Below are 21,091 nucleotides of genomic sequence, written 5' to 3' on the forward strand. Positions count from 1 at the left end.
CATGGACAACAGCGATGTAATGCTGACAACAGTGATGTAACACTGACAACAGCGATGTAATGCTGACAACAGTGATGTAACACAGACAACAGCGATGTAATGCTGACAACAGTGATATAACACTGACAACAGCCATGTAATGCTGACAACAGCAATGTAACATGGACAACAGCAATGTAATGCTGACAACAGTGATATAACACTGACAACTGCAATGTAATGCTGACAACAGTGATGTAACATGGACAACAGCAATGTAATGCTGACAACAGTGATGTAACACTGACAACTGCAATGTAATGCTGACAACAGTGATGTAGCATGGACAACAGCGATGTAATGCTGACAACAGTGATGTAACACTGACAACTGCGATGTAATGCTGACAACAGTGATGTAACATGGACAACAGTGATGTAATGCTGACAACAGTGATGTAACACTGACAACAGTGATGTAACACTGACAACAGCGGTGTAATGCTGACAACAGTGATGTAACACTGACAACTGCAATGTAATGCTGACAACAGTGATGTAGCATGGACAACAGCGATGTAATGCTGACAACAGTGATGTAACACTGACAACTCCAATGTAATGCTGACAACGGTGATGTAACATGGACAACAGTGATGTAATGCTGACAACAGTGATGTAACACTGACAACAGTGATGTAATGCTGACAACAGTGATGTAGCATTGACAACAGCGATTTAATGCTGACAACAGTGATGTAACGCTGACAACAGTGATGTAATGCTGACAACAGCGATGTAACACAGACAACAGCGATGTAATGCTGACAACAGTGATATAACACTGACAACAGCCATGTAATGCTGACAACAGCAATGTAACATGGACAACAGCAATGTAATGCTGACAACAGTGATATAACACTGACAACAGCAATGTAATGCTGACAACAGTGATGTAACATGGACAACAGGAATGTAATGCTGACAACAGTGATGTAACACTGACAACTGCGATGTAATGCTGACAACACTGATGTAATGCTGACAACAGCGATGTAATGCTGAGAACACTGACGTCACACGGACAACAGTGATGTACCACTGACAACAGCGATGTAATGCTGACAACAGTGATGTAATGCTGACAACAGTGATGTAACGCTGACAACAGTGATGTAACACTGACAACAGCGATGTAATGCTGACAACAGTGATGGAACACTGACAACAGCGATGTAATGCTGACAACACTGATGTAACACTGACAACAGTGATGTAACACTGACAACAGCAATGTAATGCTGACAACAGTGACGTAACACTGACAACAGCGATGTAACATGGACAACAGCGATGTAACATGGACAACAGTGATGTAATGCTGACAACAGTGATGTAATGCTGACAAGAGCGATGTAACACTGACAACAGCGATGTAATGCTGACAACAGTGATGTAATGCTGACAACAGCGATGTAATATGGACACCAGCGATGTAACACTGAGAACATTGATGTAATGCTGACAACAGCGATGTAACACTGAGATCATTGATGTAATGCTGACAACAGCGATGTAATGCTGACAACAGCGATGTAATGCTGAGAACAGTGATGTACCACTGACAACAGAGATGTAATGCTGACAACAGCGATGTAATGCTGACAACAGTGATGTGACACTGACAACAGTGATGTAATGCTGACAACAGCGATGTAATGCTTAGAACAGTGATGTATCACCGACAACAGCGATGTAATGCTTACAACAGTGATGTAACACTGACAAAAGCGATGTAATGCTGACAACAGTGATGTAACACATACAAGAGCGATGTAATGCTGACAACAGTGATATAACACTGAGAAAAGCGATGTAATGCTGACAACAGCGATGTAACACTGACAACACTGATGTAATGCTGACAACAGCGATGTAATGCTGAGAACACTGACGTCACACGGACAACAGTGATGTACCACTGACAACAGCGATGTAATGCTGACAACAGTGATGTAACACTGACAACAGCGATGTAACACTGACAACAGTGATGCAATGCTGACAACAGCGATGTAACACTGACAACAGCGATGTAAAGCTGACAACAGCGATGTAACACTGACAACTGCGATGTAATGCTGACAACAGTGATGTAATGCTGACAACAGTGATGCAAAACAAACATAAACATCAACTATATCACGTATGGATGTAAATAGCCAGGTCTGGGCCATATCCTAACCCAGGTCTCCAAAAGAAAAGAATCTTACCTGTGCACTTTTGAATGCTAGTTTGATCTCCACATCACTGGTCTTCTTGCCAACCCAGAGGAAGACTTGCTCTCCATTATCCAGAATCATGACATCATCATCAGCCAGATCATCCTAGTCAAAATACACAACAGTCTTATCTGGTCCTACAAACTTACATTGAAAAATATGATACTTAAATCAGTTAAGTCAATTCCTGAAGAAGCCAAAATTAAAGTGTAGCTCATAAGCTGAACATGTACGATTTCTCAGAATTCTAGACCATGCATATGACCTAGCTGACAATGCACAACTTACTTATGTGAGACAACTTTCATCAAGTTTCAGGAAATACTACCTGGCAAAAGTCTGCACATTTCTCTGATACAGTGAAGTATCCCTTCTCATTGGAGCATCGAAACAGGCGACAGTACTTCATGAACTCAGCATCCTGAATTGTGAAGAAAATCATGTGTAAATAGATGTGGTAAAATATAAAACAATTATTGTCAGCACTAATAATTTAAAGAATAAAAAAAAAATCTCCACTACATTGTAACCATAATCCTGAATAAGAAGACAAAGTCATCAATATCCACCGCAATGGCAAAATACTCTTCATGAATATGTCTACGAGTTATGATTATGTCAAATGTTTTGGCGTGTATATAGCAAAGTGGAAAGAGTACTGAAAGATTTCGAACTCTCCTCCAGAAAAGAGCACTACCACCAAATTCAGTTGAAGCCAAAATTGTTGCCATGGAAACGCCCCAAAAAATTATTCAGACATCCAAAACTACCAAAAGGTACCAGTTCACCACTAGACCTACCTATGTATGAAATTTGGTGATGAAACAGTGAACAGTTTTTAAGTTCTGGTCGGAAAAGAGCACCACCACCAATAACAGTCAAAGTGAAATTGTTGCCATGGAAACGCCAAAAATATTGTATTCAGAAATCCAAACCTACCAAAAGGCACCAGTACCCCACCAGACCTATCTATGTGCCACGTTTGGTGAAGAAATAGTGAACGGTTTTAAAGTTCTGCTCCAGAAAAGAGCACTACTACCAATTTCAGTCCATGTCAAACTTGTTGCCATGGAAACGCAAAAAAACATTTCATTCCGAAATCCAAAACAACCAAAAGGCACCAGTAGCCCACCAGATCTAAAAAATATAAGTCAGTCACTTCATGAAATTCTCTTGATAACTCATTTAAGCATTAATACATAGCTTGGAAACTCAAAATACTTTCTACATGCAAATTAATCAGATGCTACAAAATGTATTCTCTAATTAACACATTCTAAACTTGGGTAAATAATTTAGCTAACAGCTCTTTCAACTGACCTAAGCTCTCTGGTTTCTAAAACTTCCTGCACATTAACAAATTGAAGTGGAAAATCCCAAGATTTTGTGTTCACGAACTCTCCATGATGTTCATATTACATAGTGACCTTGACTGTAATTGCCACTTAAGTCACATTTAATTTGAAATTATTGGTCATGTAACAGAAAGTTGAATTAATTCCTATTATGTTGCTCAGGATATAGCACAATACTGCCTTCAGTGATGTCAACTTCATTATTTTCAATGTAGTTAAATCACATATAAATTGCTGAAAACTTTGTTCATGTGACAAATATGAAAACTATGACTAAAATACTCTCAAAGTGAAACTGTTTATAAGTCATTTCTTGAATGAGTGACCTTCAGTGTGACAAATGACACAACCATGACATGTGACAAATATTACCCTTAGTTACTTCAATGCCATCATAACTGATCAGAAAATGCTTGGATATTTAATATATAATTCAGAAATTGACCTTTGCTACGTTTACTTCTTCCAACCTTGACCTCATACAAAGGTCACACAAATGAGCACTCCAGCTCTATGCATATGCTGATGTCACTCTTCAAACTTCATTCACAAATACAAAAGTACTATAGTTATTGGATACACAAAGCCTCGATGATACAATGTCAGCTTAACCTCCAATGTATCTCCCCCCCGCTTCACCCCTCAGTGCACGCTGCTTAATAGTATGGTGATAGTTTTGTACTCATATTTCTGACTAAATACATTGTAACATATTTGAACAGAAAGCATCATGATGACGGTAAAGTGATAACAAGCATGTACACACGTGATCATATGGCCGTTGACCACCAATGCCGACCCAGAAGAAGTTCTCTGGCTCTTCACCTTCGTTGATCATCTGGATGGTGTATTCATCCTGCATAGAGTGATTGCATACAGTAAACATACTCATAGTTCATCACCTTGAACTAAAAGGGTAACATAAATAGGAGTGTTGGTAAATGGTTAATGTTGAGCTAATGGATGCTGTTAAGCTTTAACATCACCTTTGTCTTTTGCTCTATAAAGTTTGGCAGCAGCATAAATGCTATTAGATGATTTTATGATACATCACTTCCAGCATTAGAGCAGTTGGGTATCTTTGTACATTATCCTGGTGGTTAACTGGGGTCAACTCATTAACATTGGTAAACTCACCAGCCATGTACATTATCAATATACGAAGCTAATGACAACAGCTAAAGCCCTTACACTGTGTTGCTAATGACAGTTGTACAATAACAAAATAACTACAGTTGTTTACTTGACAACCATGTGCATTACCTCAGTGAATACTGTGGTTAACTCCCCTACCTTGTACACAGTATTCACTGAGGTAATGTACACATTGTGTCGAGGGAAATACGGGGTTTTATCAGTCCCGAGTAAGGTTGTACAACCTTACGATTGGTTAACTGTGGTTAACTCCCCTACCTTGTACATTACCTCAGTGAATGCAGTGGTTAACTCCCCTACCTTGTACATTACCTCAGTGAGTACAATGGTTAACTCTCCTACCTTGTACATTACCTCATTGTATGCCGTAGTTAACTCCCCTACCTTGTACATTACCTCAGTGAACGCAGTGGTTAACTCGCCTACCTTGTCCATTACCTCAGTGAATGCAGTGGTTAACTCGCCTACCTTGTACATTACCTCAGTGAATGCAGTGGTTAACTCGCCTACCTTGTACATTACCTCAGTGAATGCAGTGGTTAACTCCCCTACCTTGTACATTACCTCAATGAACGCAGTGGTTAACACCCCTACCTTGTACATTACCTCAGTGAGTACAATGGTCAACTCCCCTTCCTTGTACATTACCTCAGTGAATGCAGTGGTTAACTCCCCTACCTTGTACATTACCTCAGTGAGTACAATGGTTAACTCGCCTACCTTGTCCATTACCGTGGTAGGTATAGTTGTTAACTCTCTTACCTTGTACATCATGTAGGCAATCTGCTCTGCCAACTTGGCTTCATCGTGGTCTGCCTTCATCCCAACCCACACATACACAATGCCATGCATGTCCTCACTATCAAAGGGAACCATGAGAATGTAGCTGAAACAAACAGACACTCTACCATACTGAGGGTTCTATCTCTTACTGCCAACAGTGAAGTTTGCCCACCCTGTAGTTTCCAGAGTAGGCAATCTACAGTCAGCACATGGCAACAAGACATTAATGTCAATGGCTAAATGGCTAAATATCAATACGCATAAGAAAAAGATATACATTTCACAAAAACATGCAGAAAAAGTCACATGAACATAATAACTAGAGATGCAAATATGAGCAACAACAGAAGCAGACTGGTCACTGACTTTCCAATGCTCTGAAAGAATTAGCCAGGTCCATGTGACATAGGTCTAGTTAAGAATATTTTCTGATGTCAATAATATCTGCATTACATTCAAGAAAAAGAATGAAGCAACTAAATTTCAAAATGACCTCAAATATGACCATAACCTTAACTGAAATATGATGTTGCAGGAGTCACCAATAAATGTCTAAATATCCGGGTTCTAGATCTGTCTGAAGCTGAGCCAAAAAGGTATTTGTAAGGATTTGTGAGTGGGGATGAGAAACCTTGGTTCACTCCCTTCAGAGTTGAAACAACAATCTACAAGACAATGGAACTCTTCTCCTCCTGCATCATGACGTTTAAACTGTTCATTTATTTTCTTATAATGAATCATTCAGACATGTTCTATTTGTTGAGTTAATACAGAAATGTTTGTCTGTCTTTCCAGTATTTTCTACTATTAACTTACCAAAAACAGGAATTCAGAAGAGACGCTGAGGCTGGTGCAATCTGCAAAACAAAGAGAATGTAAATATCTTCTTTCATCATCCACAGAAACATCACCTTTCAAAAAACATGTAATTTTTTAAGTAAAATTGATATTTTATACTTATCCTGACTCATGATCTTTTGCTTATCTCCCTTTCCCTTGCGAATGGTAGTGGAACACTTGAATCCCTTGAAGTTCCCGAAGCGGACGTACAATACTCACCCACGAGTTACCTCCCTCCCTCTTTCCCGCGCAAATGTACCATGTGACGTGCCCAGACTTGTCACTCTCTCCTTATAATTTTCGCCCATGCACTTGGATCTGCTGTGAAATCGAAAGTGTCTTCAACGGGGAGGTTGGGAGGGCTTGTTCGTCATGAGTCAGGATAAGTATAAAATATCAATTTTACTTAAAAAATTACATATTTTTCCTTATCCTGACTCATGATCTTTTGCTTATAGAATCTGTCGGAATAGGAGGTGGGTCAAGCAACTGGATTCAACAGCTGTCCTTAGATACGTCCTGTATCCCCCCATGGGAACTGCAAACGGCATTTCCGTGGTCCTATTCTTCCAACTTGCGTAGTAACTCGGGGGACCACTTCTTGTCTTACTTCAATCTCAGACAAGTTGAATCATGCTTATTCATGTGGTTTTAGATAAACTAGTATTCTCCTGTACTAGATATCTTATAACAACCCATGGATTTTGATAAGGTCTTAATCATAAATGAGTTGCGACCCCTTTATGTGCAGGTAAGGTCATTACCCGCACAGGATCTTAATCACTCATGCTAGTCTGTCCTAGACTGTGTGCATGGACTTTCAAACTAATACTTTTTCCTAGTAAAAGTCATCTACAAGTCAACGTGATAAAGGGTGAGATTTCAACTCAGCGCCTTTGAGGAACCGTTAGTTGCTGTGCTACAACGAGAGGCCCAAATTGGTGAATGCCTGAGACATCTTCAGTGGCTATGTCTCGGAGGTAGTGGTTGGCAAACACCGTGTCCGACTTCCAGAAGCAGTCCTCCATTATTGTCGGTATAGAGCAATTTCCGTGTAGAGCTAGTGTTGAAGCCAGTGCTCTAAATTCGTGTGGGTTGGAAGCTCTAGGAGGTTCTAGACCTGCTGCTTTGTAGGCTCTCAATATAACGGCTCTCATCCAGAACGATATTGTCGTTCTTGAGACTTCAGTTGATGTCTCAGTTGATAATGGGATGAATAGGCCCTTGAATTTCCTTCCCCTCGTTTTAGTCTTTTGAAGATATATCTTCAAGGCTCTGTGGGCCGAGGACTGTAGACAGCGCTGGTACATGGAATTGTCTATCTGGTTGACCAGGTAGTTGATTCTTGGCAATAAAGTCCCATCTAAGTCCTAGATGAACTGTATTATTATGCCCTCTGTCGAACGTCGTTCGACCAAAGTCCAGCGCATGAATCTCAGATATGCGAGCTGCAGTGGCTAACGCTAGCAGGAACAGCGTTTTCTGTGTTAACAGCTCGATCGTGATCTGGTCTAGTGGTTCGTAGACATCACTGGTAAGATGATGCAGAATTACATTCAGGTCCCAGGCTGGGGCTCTGAATTTCTTTTGTTGGTCTTCCAACTTGAATGATCTCAGTAGGGCAAGTAATTCTGGTACTTTCGTCAACTTGATGCCTGTTTTCATGGTAATCACTGTACTGATAGCGGCCAGGTAAGTCGATAGAGTCGAACCTTTTAGATGTCTAGTCTGTCTCAGATGTCATAGATATTCCGCCACTTGAGGATGCGTAGCTATTACCGCTGTGAAGCCTTTCCGCCTTGCGTAAGTTTCAAACTTCAGCCATTTATCGTCGTATAAGTTGCAAGTCGATCTGCGTAACGCTAGTGTTACTGCTTTGGCTGCTCTGGCGGAGTATCCTCTTTTCTTCAAACACATTTTGATACGGTCCACACATGTAGCTGGAACACTGTTGGGTTCCCGTGGACTTGCTTGGAGTGCGGATCTATCAGTAGGTTCAGTTGATGTCTCAGTTGATAATGGGATGACTGACTGACTGACTGAGTTTAGTTTTACGCCGCTTTTAGCAATATTCCAGCAATATCACGGCGGGGGACACCAGAAATGGGCTTCACACATTGTGCCCATGTGGGGAATCGAACCCGGGTCTTCGGCGTGACGAGCCAACGCTTTAACCACTAGGCTACCCCACCGCCCCGATAATGGGATGAATAGGCGCTTGAATTTCCTTCCCCTCGTTTTAGTCTTTTGAAGATATATCTTCAAGGCTCTGTGGGCCGAGGACTGTAGACAGCGCTGGTACATGGAATTGTCTATCTGGTTGACCAGGTAGTTGATTCTTGGCAATAAAGTCCCATCTAAGTCCTAGATGAACTGTATTATTATGCCCTCTGTCGAACGTCGTTCGACCAAAGTCCAGCGCATGAATCTCAGATATGCGAGCTGCAGTGGCTAACGCTAGCAGGAACAGCGTTTTCTGTGTTAACAGCTCGATCGTGATCTGGTCTAGTGGTTCGTAGACATCACTGGTAAGATGATGCAGAATTACATTCAGGTCCCAGGCTGGGGCTCTGAATTTCTTTTGTTGGTCTTCCAACTTGAATGATCTCAGTAGGGCAAGTAATTCTGGTACTTTCGTCAACTTGATGCCTGTTTTCATGGTAATCACTGTACTGATAGCGGCCAGGTAAGTCGATAGAGTCGAACCTTTTAGATGTCTAGTCTGTCTCAGATGTCATAGATATTCCGCCACTTGAGGATGCGTAGCTATTACCGCTGTGAAGCCTTTCCGCCTTGCGTAAGTTTCAAACTTCAGCCATTTATCGTCGTATAAGTTGCAAGTCGATCTGCGTAACGCTAGTGTTACTGCTTTGGCTGCTCTGGCGGAGTATCCTCTTTTCTTCAAACACATTTTGATACGGTCCACACATGTAGCTGGAACACTGTTGGGTTCCGTGGACTTGCTTGGAGTGCGGATCTATCAGTAGGTTCGGCGAATCTGGAAGCTTGATTACTGGGCTTCCTAGGTTTTTTAGTAGATCTGGAAACCATGCTCTCGCTGGCCAGTAAGGCGCAATCAAAGTCAGTTGGAGCGTCTGTGTCTGTTTGATCTTGATCAGTACTTTTGGCAGTAGTATCGGGGGTGGAAAAGCGTAGCCGTTTAGTCCTTCCCACGACATGCTCAGTGCATCTGTTGCCCTGGCTTGAGGATCTGGAACTGGTGAGACGAACGTCTGCAGTTGTTTGTTGAACCTCGTGGCGAACAGGTCTATGGAAGGGAATGCTATTTCCCTTATGTTCCGAAACGCTTCGGGATGGAGCATCCATTCCGTTGGTGACAGGTGTAGTGGTCTTGAGAGAGCGTCTGCCAGTACGTTCTTGGCTCCGGGTATGTGACACGCCTTTATCCAGATGTCTGCTTTCTGCGTGATCTGGAACAACTGGAATGTGAGTTGCAGTAGGCTTGGTGATCTTGTGGACCTTTGCCGATTTATAGAGAACGCCACTGTGGAGTTGTCTGTGTGGATCATCAACATCTTGTTGTTCAGCAAGCTCGCCCATAGTTGTACGGCGTTGATCACTGCTTTCATCTCTAGTAGATTGATGTGGAGCTTTTGTTCTGTATGAGACCACTTTCCCGACGCTACTTGATCGTTGAGATGTGCTCCCCATCCTTGCAACGAGGCATCCTCGTAGAGGTGTGTCTCGAAGGCCGGCTCTTGTAAATAGACTCCTTCGCAGACATTCGACCTGTGTGTCCACCATAGTAGATACCTCTTGAGGTTTTCGGGCAGCAGGATCGGGTCGACACTGTCCAGATGCTTTATGAGGAACCGTTGTAGCGGTCTTAGCTGTAACCTTCCTATGTGCGTCAAGTCTTGCGCCGAGGTTAGTAGACCGAGTAGAACTTGCCATGATCGTAGTGTTAACGGACAGGTGAGTGCTGGCGGAATCATGGCTTGTATCTTGACCCATCGATCCTCTGGGACGACGATACCATTCTCTGTAGTGATGAATCTTATCCCCAGGAATTGTAGATCTTGTTTCGGTTTCAATTCTGACTTCCTTAGGTTCACCAACCATCCCAGTTGAGTGAGCAACTTGATCGTGAAGTTCAGTTGTAGTCTGAGTAGACTTGCATCTTGGTGGACCTGAATCCCGTCGTCCAGGTAGAAGGCATTGCGTAGAGCTCGTTGATGAAGGTATGCGACTATAGGCTTGGTTATTCGTGTGAATAGCCACGCGTCCGAAGATATTCCAAACGGTAGCACGCTCCATTGGTAGTGTTGCCCTTTGAACAGGAATCGAAGATACTTTCTTGATTCTTGATGTATCGGGATGTGCAGGTACGCATCCTGTAAGTCTATGCTGGCCATGTAGTCTGCTGGACGGACGAGTTGTTTCAGTTGCGGTAGGTGGATCATGCTGAACCTCTCTGGTTTCAGTAGGTAGTCTCTGTTGAATTTGAGCATGTTGTAAATCAGTCTGAACTTCTCTAAGGAGTTCTTCTTTGGTACTAGAAAAATTGGGAAATAGAAGCCTGGGGTGAGATGATTCTGGTCTATTATCTCTACTGCATCTTTTGAGAGAAGTGCGTTGATGGCTTCTTGTAATCTGTCTGACTGCTCCTCTGCGTACTTGAAGACCATCGGGCTGAGGGTTAGCGGAGGAGCATCTTTCAGTTGTACTTTGTACCCTTCTCTTAGTACTTGAGAGGCGTAGTCGTCTCTTAAAATTCCCCAATTTTCCCAGTACCTTTGTAGACGTCCACCCACTCTCGATAGTTCTACAGGAACGGCTGGGGGTGGAAGACTCCAGTCGTTCCGACCCCTGGCATCAGCGTCTGGTACCTCTGGAAGCCTCTTCCTGAGTTTCCTCTGTAGTTGCCTGAAGGGCGACGAAAAGAGTCCTTCCCGCCTCTGGAGCTTGAGTACTTTCTGTCTTTAGCTCTCTGTATCCCAGCGTACTTAGACTTGTTGTATCTCTGGGATGTATGGCGGATGACGTTGGCCAAGGTCTCTATGGTCTTGATCATCATCACCTCTCTGGAGTCTTGTGTAGCTTGTTTGGCTGCATCGTCCAATAGACCTCCAAAGATGGTAGGCGCCTCCCATGGAGCTCGTAGTAGTGGCTGCGTAAATCTGTCATTCCAGGAGCAAGACGCCAGTAGACCCTGTCTACGTATTAAGGTGATTCCCGTCGAAATAGCTGTGAGGTGGTCCGATAAGAAGAACTGGTCCTTCTTTTGTGTGACGAGGGCCGAGTAGATCACTTTACCCTGTTCCGTAGTGGAATTCTGGAATTTCTGTATCAACGCTTCGTTGATGGCTCTAGATCTTCCTAGTCCGAAGAAAGATCTTCTAGAAGCTATAACTACTTGTGATAACTTCTTATCATCCACCTTATACATCTTAGTCTTGGCATCATTGACCAGCTTGATGTTGTCGTCCCACTCTGGCGCCTTTACAAATGGTTCCATGTGATGTAGGGGGAATTTCCTCTTATTAAAAGATGGTAGCTGCTGCGTCTGGGACTTGGAAGCCTTCGCGAAGGCTGTGCACAGGCTGTCTGGTACGCTGGATATAGGCTCGATCGGTGGGATTGTGACGGAGTCGAAGTCATCATCCTTCATCAAGTAGGTGTCAACTTCGTTCCTATCTTTAGAGGGAGACTCTAGGCTCAACCCGCTAGCAATCCAAGCCGTTACTTCGGGAGTCTGAGAAGACGGAGTCCGCAATGTCTTGAGCCAAGGAGCTGTGTCTAGTTGACGTCTCTCTGTGTGAGCCTGTATCCCTTCATGAACCTTCATCCTGGGTTCGCGAACCTGCAGCTGATGATTCCTCCCTGTGCGAACGTCTGTCGTGGGAGCGTTCCCTTCGCGAATGTCTCTCTCTGGAACCTCTTCGCGAACCTCCCTGTGGTGAGCTGTGCCTTCGCGAACGTCTGCGGGGTGATCTTGATCTGGATGGGCTAGGCGTAGAGGCAGGCTTCTTAGAGGTACGCGAACCTTGAGGGTTCGTGAACATGTACTGCATATCATCTTGTAGTATGATGGAGTCGTCCGGTTGTGGAGCCCTTCGCGGAGGAGTGTGTTCGCCAACGTCAACTGCAGTTGTAGCTCTGATGGGTGTAGATTCGTGCAGGCCTGTGGGTTTGCGCACAATGTTGGCAGACTGTTGTGTCTTCCTTGATTCTTGCTGGAATGTCTGCTCCATCATAGCCATCATCTTGTTGGTAAACTGCGTCATGAACTCCCCCGCGGGTCGAAGTTCTGCATCTGTTGAATCGGCTGCGATGTTGTTTTCTGTGCCTCAACTTCTGTCCTCGAAGGAAGAGGTCTTATGTCCGACAGCTGGCCTGCTGTGACATTCATGAGTGATGATATGGTAGTAGTAGACATCGACTGCGTCGTAGATGTCATCGATACCTCAGGTAGTAGTATAGGGGGGTCGTCAAACACGTCTTTCTCATGAGGTGGTACGATCTCCTCGTTGAAAGATCTCTGCGTAGCAGCTGTAGCACGTGTAGATTTGCCCTCAGATCTAGTACTCGTAGACTTCCTCTGCGTAGTAGAAGAGGACACCGTCTTCTTCTTAGACTGGGACGGCGTAGGTTGCGAGGTTGACGAACTCTTCTTAGTCCCCTTTGCCGCAGACTGGCCCTGTAATGTACTAGGCAACACATCACTATTATGAACATCAGCAGCAAGTAACATACGTTTTTTAGGCTGATCTCCACATTTATCACATGTGACTAGAGATGACTTTTTCACCCGATCCATGGCACGTCTATAAACATAAGACAGATATTGATTAAATTGTAAGTCCGTTAAATCAATACAATAGATACAACGCAAGGTGGATGAACATGGATCTGTACACGATGGACATTGGGGGTGAGGATCAGCCAGAGACAACCTGTGTTTACACACACAGCACGATTTCATGAGTTGTAAACACGGTTACAACACGATGAAAACACGACTCAAAGTCAATAAAATTCAACAATTTTTTTACAAATAATACATCGTAATTATAATCAAAACCATACACAGCTTAATTTAGAAGAATAGGCCTAAAAGTAAACAATAATATTGCCGTATACGGGACTCCAGTGCTCGCCCAACCATCCGCTTGGGCAAAAAGGGAGAGAGTGACAAGTCTGGGCACGTCACATGGTACGTTTGCGCGGGAAAGAGGAAGGGAGGTAACTCGTGGGTGAGTATTGTACGTCCGCTTCGGGAACTTCAAGGGATTCAAGTGTTCCACTACCATTCGCAAGGGAAAGGGAGATAAGCAAAAGATCATGAGTCAGGATAACGAAAAATAACATCTTTCATAAATTATCTCCCTCCAGGAAACATTACCTTCATTTAAACTTTTCAAAAAGTATCATCTTCCAGAACATATCACCTTTCAATAAACAACCTTCAACATAACAAAACCTTTCAAAGAACATCACCAATCAGAAAACATCCACTTTTAGGTAATATCAGTTAGGAGGTGGTCAGTTTAAGGGAGAAAGAGATAGCCTCAAAGAAGAAAAACTGACCACACCAGAGGGATCTAGGTGCTCCTGATTGTTAGCAATGGATTTTGATGAACCAGCTCAATACAGTCCATTTGCTGGTTAACCAATCAAAATGACAAAAACAAGGTCGGGTTTGTAGAGCACGTGTTATGCATTGACTGACTATCTTACCACCTGTCTTTTCACTCGGTGGGTAACACAACCATGACACCCCTCTGCTCACCTGCACACATCTGGTAGCGATAGGACTGCCATTAGCTCTCAGTTGGAAGAACTCAGTAGATGGTTTCACTGATTCCGTGTTTGGTGTTTTTAATGGACGCTTGCCAGTGCGGATGACAAACTTGCGCTTAAAGTGGGATAGAAACTTCAGATTCTCTTGTTGTTGATGTTGTCGTACCACTTCCAACTTGTCCTGAAACAGAGCTGCAAACTTCTTCTGTAAACTGAAACAAAACAATACAGACATTAGTTTGTGCATCCTTTACCCCTTCCATACAAAGCATCTGTTCCTGGGTCAGTGAAAAACCTTTGGTGATAAAATATAGGTACCAGAAATGTGAGAATCTAATCAATCAGTGTGATCAAAGGTATCAGAAATCTGATAATCTAATCAATCAATGTGATAAAAGGTGCCAGAAATGTGACAGCCATTAATGCTACTGAGTGTTGACCAAACAACAGCTGCATCCCAGCTCAAATTTGAGATATGACAGGAGGTTCACAACTAAAAGCGGTGGTCCTTGGAAACAGTGTATTACCTGAAGGTGAAGGTCAGCCAGCCCATGTTGGAAGCAGTCCGGCCCTGCCAGAAGTACACAATACACTTGTATTCATCCTCTGGTACATCCTCTTCATCTTCCTCCTCACCTTCAGGTAGTTCCACTGGCACCCAGTACCGACACAGGAACACATAGCTGTCATCACTGTAGAACACACCTGCAACACAAACACACTCAGTGTAGTATATCAACACTTACACACTCAGTGTACTATATCAACACTTGTATGTTCAACACACCTGATATACAAAACACACTCAGTACATACCTATATCAACTCAGTGTACTATATCAACACTTACATACCTTAGTGTATGTTCAACACACCTGATATACAAACACACTCAGTGTACTATATCAACACTTACATACCTTAGTGTATGTTCAACACACCTGATATGCAAACACACTCAGCCATGTCTCCATGGCTTGGCCCCTTCCTACCTCTCTGACCTGCTTCACCCATATGTACCTGCCCGCAGTCTCCGTTCCAACTCTCAGAATCTTCTTGTGATACCCTCCTACAAACCGAAATCTTTCGGACACCGCAGCTTCTCCTACACAGCACCGGCCCTCTGGAATGTTCTTCCATATGACATCAAAGACTCTGACAGTTTTGATAGTTTTAAAGCAAAACTGAAAACCCACCTTTTCTCAGTATACTTCTCATAACTTCACCCATCTTCATCTTTGTAGCGTTTTGAGCATACCCAAGGGCGTGGAAAAGGCGCATTATAAATGTGCATTATTATTATTATTATTATTAGTATATCAACACTTACATGCCTTAGTGTATGTACAACACACCTGATATACAAACACACTCAGTGTAGTATATCAACACTTACATACCTTAGTGCATGTACAACACACCTGATATACAAACACACTCAGTGTAGTATATCAACACTTACATACCTTAGTGTATGTTCAACACACCTGATATACAAACACACTCAGTTTAGTATACAACACACCTGATATACAAACACACTCAGTTTAGTATATCAACACTTACATACCTTAGTGTATGTTCAACACACCTGATATACAAACACACTCAGTGTACTATATCAACACTTACATACCTTAGTGTATGTTCAACACACCTGATATACAAACACACTCAGTGTACTATATCAACACTTACATACCTTAGTGTATGTTCAACACACCTGATATACAAACACACTCAGTGTAGTATATCAACACTTACATACCTTAGTGTATGTACAACACACCTGATATACAAACACACTCAGTTTAGTATATCAACACTTACATACCTTAGTGTATGTTCAACACACCTGTCTGTACAATGCCTGACATACACACACACTTCTTAGTATCTGTACAATGCCTGACACATACACACACATCTTAGTATCTGTACAATGCCTGACACATACACACACTTCTTAGTATCTGTACAATGCCTGACACATACACACTTCTTAGTATCTGTACAATGCCTGACACATACACACACTTCTTAGTGTCTGTACAATGCCTCACACATACACACACTTCTTAGTATCTGTACAATGCCTGACACATACACACACTTCTTAGTGTCTGTACAATGCCTGACACATACACACACTTCTTAGTATCTGTACAATGCCAGACACATACACACACTTCTTAGTATCTGTACAATGCCTGACACATACACACACTTCTTAGTGTCTGTACAATGCCTGACACATACACACACTTCTTAGTATATGTACAATGCCTCACACATACACACACTTCTTAGTATCTGTACAATGCCTCACACATACACACACTTCTTAGTATCTGTACAATGCCTGACACATACACACACTTCTTAGTATCTGTACAATGCCTGACACATACACACACTTCTTAGTGTCTGTACAATGCCTGACACATACACACACTTCTTAGTATCTGTACAATGCCTCACACATACACACACTTCTTAGTGTCTGTACAATGCCTGACACATACACACACTTCTTAGTATCTGTACAATGCCAGACACATACACACACTTCTTAGTATCTGTACAATGCCTGACACATACACACACTTCTTAGTGTCTGTACAATGCCTGACACATACACACACTTCTTAGTATATGTACAATGCCTCACACATACACACACTTCTTAGTATCTGTACAATGCCTCACACATACACACACTTCTTAGTATCTGTACAATGCCTGACACATACACACACTTTTTAGTGTCTGCACAATGCCTGACACATACACACACTTCTTAGTATCTGTACAATGCCTGACACATACACACACTTCTTAGTATCTGTACAATGCCTGACACATGCACACACTTCTTAGTATCTGTACAATGCCTGACACATACACACGCTTCTTAGTGTCTGTACAATGCCTGACACGTACACACACTTCTTAGTATCTGTACAATGCCTGACACATACACACACTTCTTAGTATCTGTACAATGCCTGACACATGCACACACTTCTTAGTGTCTGTACAATGCCTGACACACACACACACTTCTTAGTGTCTGTACAATGCCTGACACATACACACACTTCTTAGTGTCTGTACAATGCCTGACACATACACACACTTCTTAGTATCTGTACAATGCCTGACACATACACACACTTCTTAGTATCTGTACAATGCCAGACACATACACACACTTCTTAGTATCTGTACAATGCCTGACACATACACACACATCTTAGTATCTGCAGAATGACTGACACATACACACTTCTTAGTATCTGTACAATGCCTGACATATACACACTTCTTAGTATCTGAGCAATGCCTGACACATACACACACTTCTTACTGTCTACAATGCTTGACACATACACACACTTCTTAGTATGTGTACAATGCTTGACACATACACACATTTCTTAGTATCAGTACAATGCTGGACACATACACACATTTCTTAGTGTGTACATCGTAGTATGTGCACAATACCAGTCAGCGTAAAAAACTGACACACTAAATAGTATTTTGCAGCCAACCAACATCTGAACAAATTTAAACCACTGGTTTCTGGCATGCCAGTAAGGGATACACTTGAGCACAGTGAATTGTAACGCATTAGATTACTCAAACCTGCGTCCACAATAACCTCTGTACAGTCATGCAAGAAGGCTCTGCTTCCCCATCTATGGAACATCACCCACCTAGTTCTTCCTCTGGGAGGCGCACAAACTTCTTGCCTTCCAACACAAAAGACTCCATTCCATCCAGATCCTCATTCCACTCAGAAGCCAGTGTCTCCTAAAGGGTGCAAATGACTAGGTCAGTCTACTGGACACAGTCTACTTAACATGAATTTTAATGCTGCATATTATGGGTCTGTGGAACTGATGCATCAACATCCATTAATGACTACCATTTCTCATGATGAAGTAATCATAAACTTGAACTATGAACTGTTTGTTCCAACTCACAGCTTCATCAGCAGACATGCCAGGCTGTCTTGGCATGAAGAGTGCCGACAGATCTGTCTTCATCTTGTCACGCTCCATGATCACCTGGAATAATACATGTATTGCTCAACTCACACCCTGCTGTGTATGTTTGAACCCTGTTACCTCTAGGCACACTAATCAATACTTACAAACTCTGTATTACTATTTACAAAATATGTGTGTATGAAGCAAGTTCATGTTGTCATGACAAATCACATTAGTCACCTTCAGTGGCTTTCATGCTTTCATGTAGTCTTAAATACTTTGTCACAGTTAAATCATCTGGCCAAAATATCACGTCATAGAAAAAGTATAAAATACCATCAAAAATCAAAACACATATTTAGAGTCCCCTAGCAGTTTAAAGGCAGAAAGAACTATATTTCAAAATGGTGGCCACTTTGAAAATCAGATTGGAAACCTCATTACAAATTCATATATCAACATTTGTTTGAACAAACATGCAAAAGCAAGTTGCCAAGTGGTTATTGAGGAACTTTGCATTGAAACTGCCATGTTTACTCAGATATTTCGGTACATGCCATTGTTCACTCCAACAATCTTGTCTGTAACAAATACATACTGTATACCACACTAACTAATTAATACCACAATCATTAATTCTGTTTCACAGTAGAGGGGACTGACCTTAAGATCGGCACCTCTGCGAATGACAGACTCTGCAGTGCGGGTGTAGTCAACAGGAAGCACATCATCCCAGCCAACGAACTTTGTCTTGAAGATCTGCTGCTCTCCACTGAAATCAACCACAGAGTTCATACTACATGGTATTGAGGCCGCAGACTATAGGTGGCAGTATCACACTGTACAGACACTAGCACCACAATGCTGAAACAAGTGGAGGTGACATGGGGTTTAACTTCACATTCAAGGTTATTAACATGTGTAGAGTCTCACTGACCACAAAAGCACACATTTAATTAAATTATGAAAAGAAATGGATGAGAAATTGACAAAAGAAATTCCAGTTTTTACAGTATGGTGAAAGTGCAAAGATCAAATAATTGTAAATATCACAAAATATGAGTCATACGGCTGCCAAATTGACAATTGAATTTATTCCCTTGAACAAACTTAACCGAACCTGAAGAGGTTTCAATTCTTCGAAGAGAGTCGTCCTTGGGGTACATATTATGCATTTTCCAAACTGAAAATGTCCTGTGACAGTTGTATCAATGTTTTTTGAATAAAAAGATTGTACAATAAATAAACTTTTTTATTTATTATACGGCCCCCACCTACAGAGTTACCTCCCGTTGTGCATGCGCACCAACTGGGTAAGCTCCTAGGCCCGTATCATCATTCCTTCTGCTGAATATATCAGTGAACAGAATTGCGGGGAGGCGGGAGGCCCTACCCCAAGGACGACACTCTTCGAAGAATTGAAAACCTCTTCAGGTTTGGTTAATTCTTCTTCATAGAGATCGTCCTTGGGGTACATATTATGCATAAACACAGACTCCCAAAGACCGGAGGCCAGGGAGGAGGGAATTCTGTCCCAGCACACACAAATAGCGATCGTATCATGGAAAAAAATTGAACAGACGCCATAACACTCAGCTGTCACTTGTCCCAGTTATGCTTCTGCTGTAGAGGCATTATGGGAGGGAACTGACAGGGAGGAATTGTGCACAAAGACGACCTCCACGCTTAGCATAGGCAACGCGACATGGTACTTAATGTCAACAAAACCCCACCCACCACGGTCGATTAGTGAGCACCGTAGGGGAATGTCAAAACCGCTCACAATCGACTTAATAACTCCGGAGAGAATCGAAAGGGGGTAGTTAGCTCCTAGTAGCGGATAGATCAATAATACACATTATTGTACAGCAGCGTCAATAAACAAACCAATAAACCAAGACTCACTTGGTCAGGGTGGCAGGACACTGTCCACTGGAGAGAACAGAACGGCCAAAGCTCGCATCGACGACACGGGAATGTGTATCGAGCTGATAGTGCCGTGATAAACGCGTTTACCGGCTCCAAATAGCGGCAGAGCAGATCTCTTCAATGGGGAGTGCCGATGCAAAAGCCTTTGATGCGGCGACTGTCCTGACCGAGTGAGCCTTCAACCCCTCAGGGGGAGGCTTGCCCTTAGCCTGATAAGCGGCATAAATACACGAAACGAGCCAGCGAGACAAAGTCTGCTTGCTCGCTGGCACACCAGCCTTCCCGCCACCGTAACAACAGAACAGCTGGGTACCCGTGACGGATTCCCCGCGCTCGCTTTGATATAGACTTTGAGCGCCTTACGGACATCCAACGGGTGAGTGCTCAGAGGGAGAGGTCCCCGATGTGGAAGGCTGGGTAAGAGTGGGAAGTTCGATAGGAGCTGTCACATGGAAAGCGGATCGACCTTCGGGCGTAAGTATCCGGAGGCTTAATGCTGACACGATCAGTGTGAAACACAGTCAGCGCCTCGGTCGGACGACATAGCATGTAAATCGCCGACCCTACGCCCAGATGTTACCGCCACCAGAAAACAGCCTTCCAAGTTAACAACTGAATGGAAATAGCCGATAGGTGTGAGAAAGTTGGACCGACAGCCAATCTAGCACAATTGACAAATCCTTAAGGTGGACTGGTTCGCCTGAGAGCAGGTCGAACCCGCTCCGCCAGCGGAAAGCGCCAGACGAGAGGGTGCTGCCCCAGAAGAGCACCATCGACAGGGGTGTGAAAAGTGGAAATAGCGTGGAGTAGCCACGAACGGTCGAAGCCGCCAGGCCTTCTTCCAAACGAGCTTGCAAAAACTCCAATACTGGACTAAATCCGCAGAAAAGGGATCTGCAATCCCCCCTATCTGAACACCAGCCGCATAGCGGGACCACCTATCCTCATACTGAACGCTTTGTCGAATCCCACCGGCCAGAATTGTGTCTGCAACTGCTGCAGGA

General features: G+C 43.0%; 1 protein-coding gene across 2 annotated transcripts in view; it reads right to left on the reverse strand.

The window, feature by feature from the left end:
- Window positions 1-21,091, reverse strand: part of LOC124259513 (protein flightless-1 homolog) — a 116,473-nt gene that overhangs the window by 2,211 nt on the left and 93,171 nt on the right. For both annotated transcript variants that reach the window (XM_046693642.1, XM_046693643.1), the window contains 10 exons: window positions 18,822-18,930; window positions 18,153-18,236; window positions 17,883-17,979; window positions 14,688-14,865; window positions 14,150-14,372; window positions 6,373-6,413; window positions 5,536-5,659; window positions 4,385-4,474; window positions 2,592-2,684; window positions 2,255-2,368 (listed from right to left, as the gene is read on the reverse strand). In XM_046693642.1, coding sequence (XP_046549598.1) covers window positions 2,255-2,368; window positions 2,592-2,684; window positions 4,385-4,474; window positions 5,536-5,659; window positions 6,373-6,413; window positions 14,150-14,372; window positions 14,688-14,865; window positions 17,883-17,979; window positions 18,153-18,236; window positions 18,822-18,930 — 1,153 coding nt within the window. The remainder of the gene's footprint in view (window positions 1-2,254; window positions 2,369-2,591; window positions 2,685-4,384; window positions 4,475-5,535; window positions 5,660-6,372; window positions 6,414-14,149; window positions 14,373-14,687; window positions 14,866-17,882; window positions 17,980-18,152; window positions 18,237-18,821; window positions 18,931-21,091) is intronic.

This window comes from Haliotis rubra, unplaced genomic scaffold (genome assembly GCF_003918875.1).
Source record: "Haliotis rubra isolate DU_JTF1 unplaced genomic scaffold, ASM391887v1 Scf726, whole genome shotgun sequence".
In the NCBI taxonomy this organism is placed as follows: domain Eukaryota; kingdom Metazoa; phylum Mollusca; class Gastropoda; order Lepetellida; family Haliotidae; genus Haliotis; species Haliotis rubra.